General features: G+C 35.4%; 2 protein-coding genes across 2 annotated transcripts in view; one reads left to right on the top strand and one right to left on the bottom strand.

Annotated features, from left to right (window-relative positions):
* LOC142351798 (uncharacterized) overlaps positions 1 to 13,110 on the top strand; it is a 78,069-nt gene extending 64,959 nt beyond the window's left edge. Inside the window, exon 4 of the mRNA XM_075404000.1 lies at positions 12,786 to 13,110. Coding sequence (XP_075260115.1) covers positions 12,786 to 13,022 — 237 coding nt within the window. The 3' untranslated portion in view covers positions 13,023 to 13,110. The remainder of the gene's footprint in view (positions 1 to 12,785) is intronic.
* LOC142342971 (transmembrane protein 120A-like) overlaps positions 1 to 13,199 on the bottom strand; it is a 318,405-nt gene that overhangs the window by 211,594 nt on the left and 93,612 nt on the right. The gene's annotated exons all lie outside the window — the stretch shown is intronic.

Below are 13,199 nucleotides of genomic sequence, written 5' to 3'. Positions count from 1 at the left end.
CTGTGTCAAAGATGTTTTCATTGGGAGACTTCTTCAAATGATCAGACAAAAATCACGGTTCAATGTTTTAGTTTGTTTAATTTAGTACCATTTTGCTTTCTTTTATTTTTTTTATTCTCATTTTGGTTCGGAACTAGCTTTCCCTCGAAAAATTATCTGTGGGTCAAGATGTAATCGTGCCTTCAGAAAATTTTTTTAAAGAAATCTGCTGAAATTATGAAAGAATACGCTGAATGAGGCTGAAAACTCAAAATTTCAAATCATCTTCACGCACAATTCTTTCAAAATCTCAGCAAATTATCAACAATGAAATGGAGTAGTTTTTGTGATTGAATTGATTAATTTAATAACAGAACGTTTTGTTCTGTTTTTTAGTCCAAGGCAATTCCAAATACGGGCTGTAAATTTGTTAAATAATGTCTTCATTTACAAAATACCTAACGCATTTCAATTATTGAGAATGTCAGTCAGAATTTCGTAATCCGCTTTTGGTAATCGTTGATTTGCTAGTGACCACAATTAGTTTCCTATAATTTTTTCATTAAAGTTCTTTTATAGGAAAATGAAATTATTCAATATTGCTAAGAAAAAAACGAAAATTTATTCAAATTTTAATATGAAATATTATAAGGGTGAGAACTTTAGTTTGTTTCCAAAGATATGCTGATAGTATACTCACTTCAAAAACATGAAAAACAACCAATTCTTTACTCTACCGGTTTCTTGTATTCTCTTATGAAAAACTTCAGAAAAAAATGGGAGAACATTAATACTAAGAAATTTTTGTGAAGAAATCTTTACTTCAACTTTTATCGGGTTTGAATATGAGATAAATAACACTATGATTGATACAGGGTTGCATCGCAGACTTCTAGAGAGTAAACGTTTTCAAAAGTGGTTTAGGGTTGTTTAACTGAAGGTAACAATTAACAAGGGGGCTCGGTATTGTTTATTCATTTAAGACATTTAAAGAAATTAAAAAAACTAACAATATGTACGGCAAAAGCGGAAAATCCAATATTTAAAACACAAAAACAAAATAAAATAATCATCAGATAAGAAGCAATATAAACTTTTCCTTAACTACAAAGCGGATGGGAACTATCCATAAAAAACTAGATAAACAGTCATTAAAAAGAAAATAGGTGGCGAAGATCAAAACCCAATCGAGTTTTTAAACCAACCAACTTCACAGGTCCTATAAACAGTTAAGAATCAAAAAAATCTCTAGACAGTTTTCTAAGAAGTCTACAAGAAACCCCGGAGTCCCGTTACGATATAAAGGACTGCAGAATAACTACAGATAAAGAAAAGGAGAAAAATTTACATTTTACCTATAAAAAAACGACGTATTGAAGCCATTGAAATTCTAAATTTATAGTCTTTTAAGGTATTTGAATTCAATCTATTTTTGTTTCGTTTCAGTTAACCTATAAACGAAAGATTGCATAAGTTCACAGAAACAAAGGAAACTTGTTTTTTAACACGAATTTTTTATAGGACAACAAAGAACGAAATTTGATCTCTTACAAATTTTTCAAGAAAAGCATACTGTCCAAGATGTAGAAAACTGGTTGCATCATAAAACCAACAGAGGGTTTTATATTTAAATCAAAAGAGGGTGGATGTGACTGCTCAAAAGAGAGTGATGAGACTTAGTTTAAGGTTGACAAATATAAGAACAAAAATGGAAGTTTTCAAAAAAAATCAGATTAAAAAATTTCAATCAGCTAAAACTTTTGGGTATGCTAAACTGAAATCCATTGAGATGTATCTTTAATCAGGATAGGTCTTAGGAGACTACAATAAGAGAACCAAAAAAAGCGAAACGAAAAGTGCAAGAAAAAAGTATCAAAGAAATTGAAGTCATAAAAAAATTTTCGCTGATAAAATTTAGTGTTCATATAAGACTTTTTCAACGCCACTGGGAAATTTTTTACTGCGATAACTTGATCAAAGTTCAAAAAGAGAACTAAACTTCCGAAAAACTTTTTAAAAAAAGAATTATGTAAATTTAAAGACACAGAAGCTATTAGTTAAAGAACAAAAACAGCGGACTAATTTACGATTCAATTTTGGGCCTTTGGAACATGCAAGTAGTGCAACAAACCAATTTACAAAAATTTAGAAAAAAGAGTTGTTTTTAAAAAGTAATTCACTAGCTGCGTTAAGGTTTTTTTAAAAAAAGTTCAAAGACTTAAAATTAAGTATGCATTCAAAGCATTAGATAGGTTAGCTTAATCCTTTTTGGAAAACCAATTGCTCTATTTAGCTGGCGAGACTAAGCCATAGTACTAAAACTGCAACAAATTCAGGCAAAACACAAAAAGCATTGAAAACAAGAAAACATTTTTTGAAGCCACAAATACCATGAGCGATCATTTCCGAAACTAAACTATTGTCCAGTATGCCTCATGTGATCAGAAATGGGTTTCAGTTAAAACGGAACCTTGACGTGAAAAATGATTTGTCTCTGAACGACATGAGGAAAACAGGAGACTTGTCGAAAAATTACGAAAAATCAGCTCTCTCATATAACTCGAATTATTAGAGTGTAAACTTCTGGATGAAAGCCCAACTAGCCTTTTTTTGTTGATCTATTTTAATATCACGCATTTTTGCCTTGTTTTATCCGAAAAAATTAAAATTAATTTTTTGATACAATAAAATCTAAAGCTGATCAAAAAGGACGCAAAAAGTGAATCAAATCACAAACAACTGTGAAATATTCACTAAAATTTGAACCTTGGTAACTCCTCGAATAAAAAAAAATTTGAAAAACGTTTCTTTTTTTTTGCTGAAATTGCTTTATGATGTTATCAATCACGACTCTTTACGATAATTATATCGATCAGTCAAATTTGACTGAACAAAAAACCCATTTGAGTGTATATGTCCTAATTCACTATGTCGGTCTGAACAACAAGGGATGAACAACAAGAACGCGGGAAGAATTCGGAAGATAAAACAGATAAAAAACTGACTAGTTCATTTTTTCAAGTATAAGATGATTCTTAGAAACTACACTTTTGTTAGATGCTCATTGCAGTTTCTCTCGCAAAACAATTATCCATTCTCATAACAAAAGTACAAATGTTAAGGATCTGTTGTTACTGATACCAAGATGCATGATGTTTCAATTTACAGAGACTTATTATTCTTTCTCAAACAGAGCCTTGTTGAAAAATTATAGGGTAACTAACTTTAGCCGGCAATAAAATCTTTTATTTCAGAATGACTTTGATGTGATGAATTTCATTGAAAATCAAGAAAGCTAGAATTTTAGTTCGTTAAAAATTAAGCAAAAAAACTGACAAACTCTACCGATGTGCCAATAAATATTGGCTGAAATATCTTAATTTTATATTTAGTTTTGTCTTGAAGCTATCGTTATTTTTTTGGACCTTTCAATCAGATGACTTAAAACCAATTCTCCTGCCTATGAAAAAGGCATTCTAACTTCCAATGACATCAAACTGATAGCACCAGAGCTGTACATGATTCCTTGAGAAATACGAAAATAGAAGATCATTTCCAGTATTTGGAATTCAAATGTTTTTGCATGTCAATCAAGTAACTTATTTTCAGCAGAAACTAGTATTTTATGTTTTTATACATAAATACTACAAGCTAATTTTGTTTACTTTGAAATAATTTTTTATTCAAAACTAATTTTGGAAAGATTGGAAAATCAGCTTTTTTGAACAGTTTTGATTTGCGTTACCGAACACGATAATGGTGTCCAGAACAACATTTGCTGACTGACAACATTTGGAATTTCAGATTGCTGAATTCTGTACTGCGCATTCTGTATCTCTCGTAACGAATTGAAAAGCAGAGAACGAACTCAAAAACGGCGGTACCAGTGGCAAACTGCTCTCAGCAGATGTTTTTTCTGGTTTGTAATATGTGCGGGCAAGAAGCACTTCTTAAACTGACTGCGATTTAGAGAAATAATTTTTTTATTCCAAGCTAAATTTTTCCAAAGAAGAGGTTAAAAACAGTAGAAAAAAGTGTTTTTTCTCCAGAAACTAAAGCTTAGGTAACTTGGTAGCTTAGACGACAAAAATTTATTTTTTTTCAGAGAATAGCCAAGTTACACCAACTTCGGAAAATTAAATAATTTACCAATCCCGATGAGGAGCTAGTGAAAGTTAAATTTCACTGAAAATTAGGATACCCTGAAGCAAATCTTAGATAACTAGATAGCTAAAAGCAGAATCGACAGATTCTGATGCTCAAATGACTTTGAGCTTACAAAACTTTTGCCATTTTTAAAAAAAGTTTGATAAAACTTCCAAAAAGACAATTTGGAAACTAAACAAAAAAGATACAACTAACAAAAGCAACAATTCGCGCACTAGATAAGGACTTAAGCTACAGTGCAGTATGAGTTGTCTTGTATTTAAAAAAAATGAAACCTTTGAAAATGTGGGACACTTCTTCAGAACGTGTAGAAGCCGATCCCAATTAAGTTCAGTTAAGTATGATGAACAAAACAACACTTGTTCAGACCGTCTGAAAAATGCAGTTTGATACTAAGTTAGAAAACTTAGAAGCTTAGAAAATTTAATTAGATCGTAAGATAAGTCATCATGAAATTTGAAATGGCCTTCATCTAAAGCCCAAGGGATCTCTTACTTGTGACGTTGTGACGTCGAATCGTACGGAAGCAGACACACACACACAAAAATAATTAGCAGTTGTAGCGTATGAGAAAAAAGTTGAACAATTTTGAAGTTATTTATGACCCAACCAAGGTGTAAGCGACCTTGTCATTGACCGCAGGCCTGCCTTGAAGAGCTAAGAAACTCATTATTAAGAAAGTAAAGTTCTCCAAAGGATGACAACCAATGTTCTTCAAAGCCAGTATACTACTCTATTGTCTCCAAGACAAGATCTTAGAGAAACGGGAGCAAGCGATCAGACAAGGCATCTGGTGCTTGTGCGGCTATGAGGAGTAACCAAAGCTTTACCCCTTACGTGGCTACGAAAAAAATAGGGGAGGAGTGAAGATTTGCGTTGACTTTAAAGTGCATATCAATAGCAAGTTCTTAAACGAGGACCTCTTGATGCCGGACATTAAGGAGATTTTCTTCAGGAAGCTTTCTGCTTTAAAAAAACTGCTCAGGAGCTTATGAGGAGGCAAATGGCATGTCCGCAATCAACACATTTTGAGGATTACTCTAGATGTGCAAGACTACCTGACGGGTTGCCTCAAATTAACACTGAAAGGAGTTAAGAGTGTTGTGATCTTTCAAGACAATTCTACTGTCTATGGAACTATCAAAGAGCAGTTTGACAAGAGAATGCTTTCAGGCAAGATTCAGTTACGAGAAAAAAACTTTACTATTAATTGAAAAAAAACCCAGGACAAGTCAACAACGTTGATTGCATGTGCTACTCAATTTCATGTGATGGAATGGCACCAGAATGAAAAGAACAAAATCGCAAAACCAACAATCAGCAAGAAATCAAAGTGAATCATTAGATGGGCCAGTGAATGGGCCATGAGTTTTCTGATAAGGCCTATGATGGAGGTCTTTCCCAACAAGGATAACCAAAAATAAATATCTCAAGTAAAACAACTCCACAAGACTAACAAAACACAGAAAACTGGCAACTGTTTATGTGGTCACAAAACTGAATCAATAGAATTTTAGAAGATAGCTTAGTTCATAGACTAATAAGAATTTACTCAAATATCGCTTCGCGTCAGATGAGAATGTCCCGAAGAAAATATCAATTTAAATCACAAAATAGGCAATAGATATTGTTTTCTTTTTGTTTGAGTTGAAATGCACACCTGAAAAGCGGATACTCATCGCAGGCGCTTTTAGTAAAATGCACTTTGGTACAGGCATCCTTGACTATGATTGAGTGTGCTTTGTAATTAAGAACATTAACTTCGGTGAGAGTCATTTGGTAGGCCAAGCAAAAATCAAAGCAGAAAATGGAACAAACAGATTTCTCCAAGACATAGCAAAAATAATTAAAAGTGACAATTAGGAACAATGCATGGAAGCAGAGGAAGGACTGGAACAACATAAAGACGTTTAGTTTTTCGTTAGTAAATGTACAATTTGTCAAATGAACGGGCCTAACCTGGACAAAACGGTCCCTACGTACCAGAAGTTGGCGTTTCAGAGAATGAGAGAACGACACCACATGGAAAGGTGTTACCTTAAGGATCAACGCAAAATCTTTGTAATTGTTGGCCCGTGTAAAGGTTGGAAAGAAAATTTCCCTGCAAAAAATTGAATATCATTGACAGTCAAAATATACCTTGGTCAAATTTTTGCTAGATTTAGAAGCCTTGAGACTTTAGTATCTAATATTGTTCCAAAATTAGACAGATGGGGATCTCACAAAGTGATTTGAATAACCACTAACTAGTAGCTAACGAAATGCAATCACCCGTCCATCATCAAAGAGCTATTGGAATCGCAGAGAGAGCAAATGAGACAGTTAGAAGTGACTTTAAGTCGCAAAAAAGGATACAAAACCTTCTCGAACGGGATAGACTGTCTTTAGAGGGATAGATTCCTCCTGGGATAGACGAATTCTGTGACCAGCCGACGCCAGACCCTCCCACGCTGGAAATGTGGGTAACACGGTTTAAAATTTGATAATCTAACACCAAAAAAAATTAAAAATCGATAGACTGTTTGGCTCAAAAACCGATTATTTACAAGTCACTACTGGAGCTCATTTATAAAGGGACAAAAACCGGACACCGTCGGCACAATCAGAACGAGAGAATAACGCAAGCAACGCGCAGAAAAAGATGAAATTGCAAAATGTTAGTGTATCACCGCTCTTAGAATTCTGTTTGGAGACAAACCATGGACTCTCGAGGACTGAAGGGCAGTTTCTCTGCTATTTGAATAATGGGGTAGAAAGACGATAAATCTTTAACAACAAAAAAACTTCATGTTCTAATGGACAAATTAAATACACGTGAATTTGGGAGTCTTGTGGAGAAAGTTTTAATCAGACAATAAGCATGTGATCTTGATAACCAAACAACTAAACAGGAGAAAAGATTAAATTTTTCTACCAGAAACTTCGTGATTTGGTAGAAAACTGTTATTTCGAGAATAAAGAGGAAAAACTAAAGGAGATGTCTTCATCATGTTTTTAATTGACATCCAGATCCCAACGAACTCCTTCTTAAAGAAACTGGCAAATCGGGGAAGGCCTTTGAACTTGTTATTGAAATGTAGTTGTGATTTCAAAATCAACACCAAAGTTCAGGCGCACAACAGTACAAGGGTGAATGCTATCAAGTCTAATACAGTTTCGCCAGACTGATTGTGAGTCTCGAAATTTCGGGCCCAGACCAGATCCACGCACAGTGGCCCCCCACTATCGGAATTGCGGTTATGCGTTGTCCACGGGACACAACAAAAAAGGTGTCACGCATTGAAAACAGTGCAAAAAGTTTGGTCTAGCAAATTAATTTTCTGACGAGTTCAGAAAGAATTTTAAATCATCTTCTCAAAAACAAACTACCAGAAAATCAGCAAATTCTGGTGATCAGGATATTTCACCAGAAAATTGAATTTTGTTGAGTCAGATGCTCTCAATTCTGAACTGTATGATTCTAAAGACAGCACGGCCGATAACAATATGGTGACGGTAGCCATCGGAGACTATGGAAAAAGAGCCCATAGGTATGCTGTTGACAATTGGAAATCGTGCAGTCAAGCTTCTGGTTGATTCATGAAGTGCATGCTTAACACTGAACTCATCAATTGCAATGCAAATCCTGCAGTCTTCCTAGCAAGCCCACTGACTAACAAAATCCAGATAATCACAACTACCAACATCTTCGAACGAGTTGATCAATATTATCGGACAGATGACAGCCTCAGTAACGGGTAATGTATGGAGGATTTCTGACGCTAATTCCATCGTAATATCAGATGGATTCAAACGAATGTGTGGAAGAAATCTTTTGAAAAAACTGGGTCTTTGTATCATATAATCAACTGGTCTTAAGGCAGGTAAAACCATAAACAATGTTAGTAGCCAGGGCCGTCCTCAGTGCTCTTCGTGTTGCGAAACTTGTAACTCGTATTAGTTGTTTACTGGCAAATAGAGACCGGTAAAAAAATTCATAGAAACAATCAAACAGAACAGCCAAAGGGAAGGCGATTCCCAATCAATTTAACAGAAAAAGCACGGAATTAGAAAAATTGAATGAAGAGAATTCTATTGAAAAGTTGACATGTTGCTCAGATCAATTTTTGATGTTCCCAATAAAGTCCGTGTACAAAATGAGCAACCAATAAACTTAGCACCTGACTCGAAAACTCTTAATGAAAGCGTTCTCGAAAATGACAATCGAATTCCAAATATCTATGCGCTAGTCGTTTCAATATATAAGTGACCCCGCTTTGCGAAATACAATTTATTATTTGTCGATCGACTTAAAGTACGCGTACAATCAAATACCTTTAATTACGGCTAAGCGTTGTAATTTCAAAGAAAATATGTAGCGAATTATTAGATGTTCATCGATTCAAAACTGGTTTCTTTGGACTCAGAGAACTGCTTGATGAATTTCAAACAGCGATATATTTTACCATAATTTGTCAAAGTAATAGGTATTTTTTTCCTTATGACATCTTAAATCAAGTGCCTCGAGCGTTTAGACTTTGAAAATTTTCGTTTGAATCTGCCGCAATGTCGTTTCCTTAGAACTAATATTGACTGGCTGGCATATCATTTTTCACAAACCGGAACCATTCAGTTCACAGGCAGCGATTCAGCGATTTTGACTCTGAATCCGTCAAAAAGACTTACAAAATTTCAATCTTTTCCTTACATCATATTAGATTACTTATACCTAATATGTCCAAACTATGTTATCCCTTCGCCCTCTAGTACGGAAGATTGAAAACTATATTTCAGCTGAAACCAATGACAACAATTTCCCGAAAAAAGAATTGCATCGCGGATGCAACGGAAATCTTCACAATAACTTGACTCCCCAAAAATGCGTCAAATGCGATGCATTATGTTCTGGATTAGGCACTGCGTTAGAGCAAATCAACATAGCATTTGCCTCTAGATGTATAAATTTTTGCAGGGAACGTCATAGAGTAAACGAGTTGAAATTTCCTTGAGTGGTTTGTTCTAGAGAGTACTTCAAAAATTAGTTATATGGACAAAAAACTAAAGCAATTACAGATCATTGAGCTCTATTTTCAATATCAATAGGACATCGTTCCAATATTTCTCATATTAGCATATGAAGACGCTGGGCTGGCGGTCTTATACCATAATATTTTCCTAGAGAACCTTTGCCAGGCGCTACTATGGGTTAGGTTCTTTATATCTCTCCACATCCACTTCAACAAGCGCGGAACATTTCTACAACGAAGAAACTCTGATTGCAAAATTTAGAACTAGTATCTAATACGGTCTTTTCCGTATTTAAATTCAGCTACCTCTGCAATCAATTTACCTCATTTTATTAGGCGGAGGCCTACAATTCATCAAAACGACGCACATACAATTAACGGAAAACCAAAACCAATCTTTGTCACATTTACTTTTGCTTAGAAATTAAGCATTCTAAATTGTAGATCAACCCTCGTATTAGATGGCAAATACAGTTTAACTAATTCTTAATATGCGTCATTCGCACATCAAATACTAGTAACATACTTGCACCTCAAAATCAAACCGAGTTAACAAACACATATCAGACATTTTATGCACATTGAACAGCTAGGCCAAATAAACACACAAATACAGGTAACTATGAGCCAATTAATTGAAAATCGATAACCTTTTCTGAAAATTGCCAATCAAATGGTACTGAACTGCTTTTTGCCCCAATACCCCTAAACGCCCACAAAATTGATATACTTCTGAACTAGAACCATTTCCAACACAACCCCCACAATACTTAGATATTTTTGAACCCCTTTTTCGTCTATTTAAAGCACACCCTTGACTAATAGTCCACACAAACTAATATTCGACAACATTATAAACAACTTTTTCAATAAAATCACTAATTGTCTGGCTAACTACCAAACACGCAGTCCTCAAGGAAGTGCGAGATGGTATACCCACAGATAATTAAAACCGGCTCAAGATTGTAAATCAAAATATCCATTTATAAAGCAGGGACCCAAGGGACCTGAGCGTTTGCGTGAAAACAAAATGCCAACACAACATCGCTACAAGAAGCACTTATCGATTGCGTACACATCAACGACCCGCGGTAGGTAAGATCTTCAAGCATTAAATTCCCGCGAAGCAATTGAAACCATACAATTCATGTAGTGAACCGAATCAAAAATATTTAATTTTGCAGGACCCATAATAGATGAAAAAGGACGTTATTTTATGCACTGCAGTAGTTAGTTTCCCAAAATACATTACAGAAGAAAAATTTGATAAAGCAAATGGCCTAAATGAAATCAGATTTCTAGACACTCAAAGGTTGAAACACGGAGTTTACTGTTTTAATATACTTCATCAATCACGCTTATTTGGTAATCAAATAAAAGCAATCGGCACTCGAAAAACTAATGACATTATTGAAGCGCCAGCTATTGATAGTCGTGGTTTTGGTTCCCAAGAAAACCTCATACAAACACTTGAATGTCACCTTGCATGAATTGAAGAAGAAAATTCAGCTAGAAATACGCTTACATGAAAGCTGCTTTAAAAACTGCAAAAGGAAACCAACTAAATAAATGCAATTAAAAAAAAGTTTTGCCACTAGAAAAACACTTCGTAGCAAAACCAAACGATCCGTTAGGCAATATATGTTCTGTGACTAAGACATCGAAGATTTGACGAAGAAGTTGTTCTACCCCACTGAATTCTACCAAAAGGCTTTGGGATCGAGTTACTTGGATCTGGAACGTGATAAGGCTCGCCAAAAGAGAGATGCACTCGAACGAGAGGCACAGAAAAAGGATGGGGAATCTCAATTCTTACGCTTAGCAAACATATGTAGACGAGTTTTACTCAAAGAACTGTAGAAAAGTTTTAACTGAAGCTAGGGTTACAAATACCGGGTAACAAGCGTTCCAGAGAGAATTTGGGTGGCTAATATGAAAAGTTGGCAGCTTTTTCCACGATTGAAAATACGGGCAACACCATTTCGCAGATAATAGAGCCGAGAAATTAACAGCAACCACCATAAAAAGCAATTTCGCTCACTGTGGGACCCGTGAAGAGCGAAAATTAGCAGAGAAAACCTACTCAGAACGCCGTGGACCCCGCACTGGAAAAATGAGCGAGGAAGAGATTTTCTCACAAAGTAAAAAGTTTATAAGAAAACAGAAAGAAGAGGAGAATTGAGGCACGGCACAAAAAGCGGCGCCGGGCAGTAGAGTGTCTTCAATCAAGAGTAACATCTCACACACCACAAAAATTCTCTTTTCTAAAAAGCAAAAATTTTTTGCTATGCGAAATCTTGCCTTAGAAATAACTTCGCCTCCAGTTTCACTGTAGATTTTTATTCCAGCTTGAACCCATCAAGTTTTTTTTTCAGCGTGTGAATCCTCCCACGACGAATCTTAAGCAACTACGAGATCAAGTGACCGTATTCATCGTAGTCCAAATTATTACGGTAGTCCAATTACTACGGTAGTCACCTTAGTCGAGTTACGCAAAATCTTCGCCAGCTTCAGATCAGACACTGAAAAGAGAAAAGTGTGGCGGCTAAGTCGAAAACTTGCAAAGTCGATTTGCTCCTTCTACTTCCACTGTGATAACAATTCAAGATACCGCGAGACAATTTCCACCAGAGAACAGTATTTTTCCAATCATTGGCCAAGTTTAGCCCACCGACCCGCGTGTGCGATGTTTAAATGATGAGCTCAATACAACTCCTGAGGATCTGCTCTGAATTGCGGTGGGTTGCGTGAGGTGCCCTTTGAAGATTATTAAACCGCTATTCAAAAAAAAGTTCAAAAAATTAAAATCACTAGCTATTCATAATCAATATAAATATTGTTGATACTATTTAACGGGGGAATACTTACTAACTATCTGAAGATATGTTACTATTAAAATTTCAGAATCTCTTCTTTTCATTCAAAAAGCAAAGGGGCATGTCGTATCAAATATTTGCAGTAAAATTTCACAGGTGGATTTTTTAGTTCTTCTTAATTAAACCCTACATTTTTTTGTTAAAATAATTTATTATAATTGTTCATTTTTATTGCAAACTCTCTGTTCATTCATTCTACTGACTTTAAATACTGAGTAAAATCTTCATCTGAATTTTGCTGATCAAGTCCAGTTGCTAAATTCAAATCTTGTTTCCGCTTAGCGTTTTCACCTAAGATAACCTCATTTTCGTCAACCCAAATAATTAGTGGGCCTGGCAAAATTCACTCGTATCAAATTTGACTTGATTTCGCACCGCGAAATACCACCCGAAACTTTCTCGCACGAAACACAACAAAAACACAAAGTATAATGAGCTTACAATGAGTTAATTTATAAACATTAAGCGGTTTTCGTAACTTCACGAAACTTCTTGTTTTTTTGTTGGCTAAACGCCGCGATGGTCAATATTTCTTGGCCATATCATTTTGTTTTTGCAAATTTAGCCTAATGAGATGCCCTCTTGCGTCTCGATCCCGCATCGAATATTCTCGGCTAATTATCGCAATGTTTTCGTTGTCGGCTAAACGCCATGTTAATATGACTCAAAATCTGTGATCTCTATTATTTTTTATCATTGACTATAAAGAGCGTGTTGGCTACTACTTGTTAGCGCTGCTTTGTCTTTTTCGTTTCAGACATTCATAACCACCGAACTTACCTACAAATCAGAAGTCACCCACAGAATCCGGCGTGGCTGTGCCCAAAACAATGCGAACCCGTGCAATGCGGGTGTACACTACGACTCGTGCTCTTACAAACTGTGTCCACACGACCTCTGCAATTCCTTTAAAAAATTATCTGGCGCTAGCTTTTTTTCGCTTTTCTCTCTCAACCTTTTTCCTATATTTGCCACCCAATTACCCCGCTTGTGAACTATCCAACGCTATTCCTATCTCAGAAACTTCACACAATTCTTTAAGAACTGCTTTTTGTTTCTCATAGAAAGGCTGCGGCCGTCAATATTTTTGCCCGTCCTTCTCCTTAGGTAAGAAACTTTAAAAATACTATCTTCATACCATTAGAGTAATCGAATTTTTCCTGTTCAAAAA

Source organism: Convolutriloba macropyga, chromosome 1 (assembly GCF_964194025.1).
Source record: "Convolutriloba macropyga chromosome 1, txConMacr16.3, whole genome shotgun sequence".
Lineage (NCBI taxonomy): Eukaryota > Metazoa > Xenacoelomorpha > Acoela > Convolutidae > Convolutriloba > Convolutriloba macropyga.
Note: the sequence above shows the minus strand (reverse complement) of the source record. Positions and strands in the feature narration are given on the sequence as shown.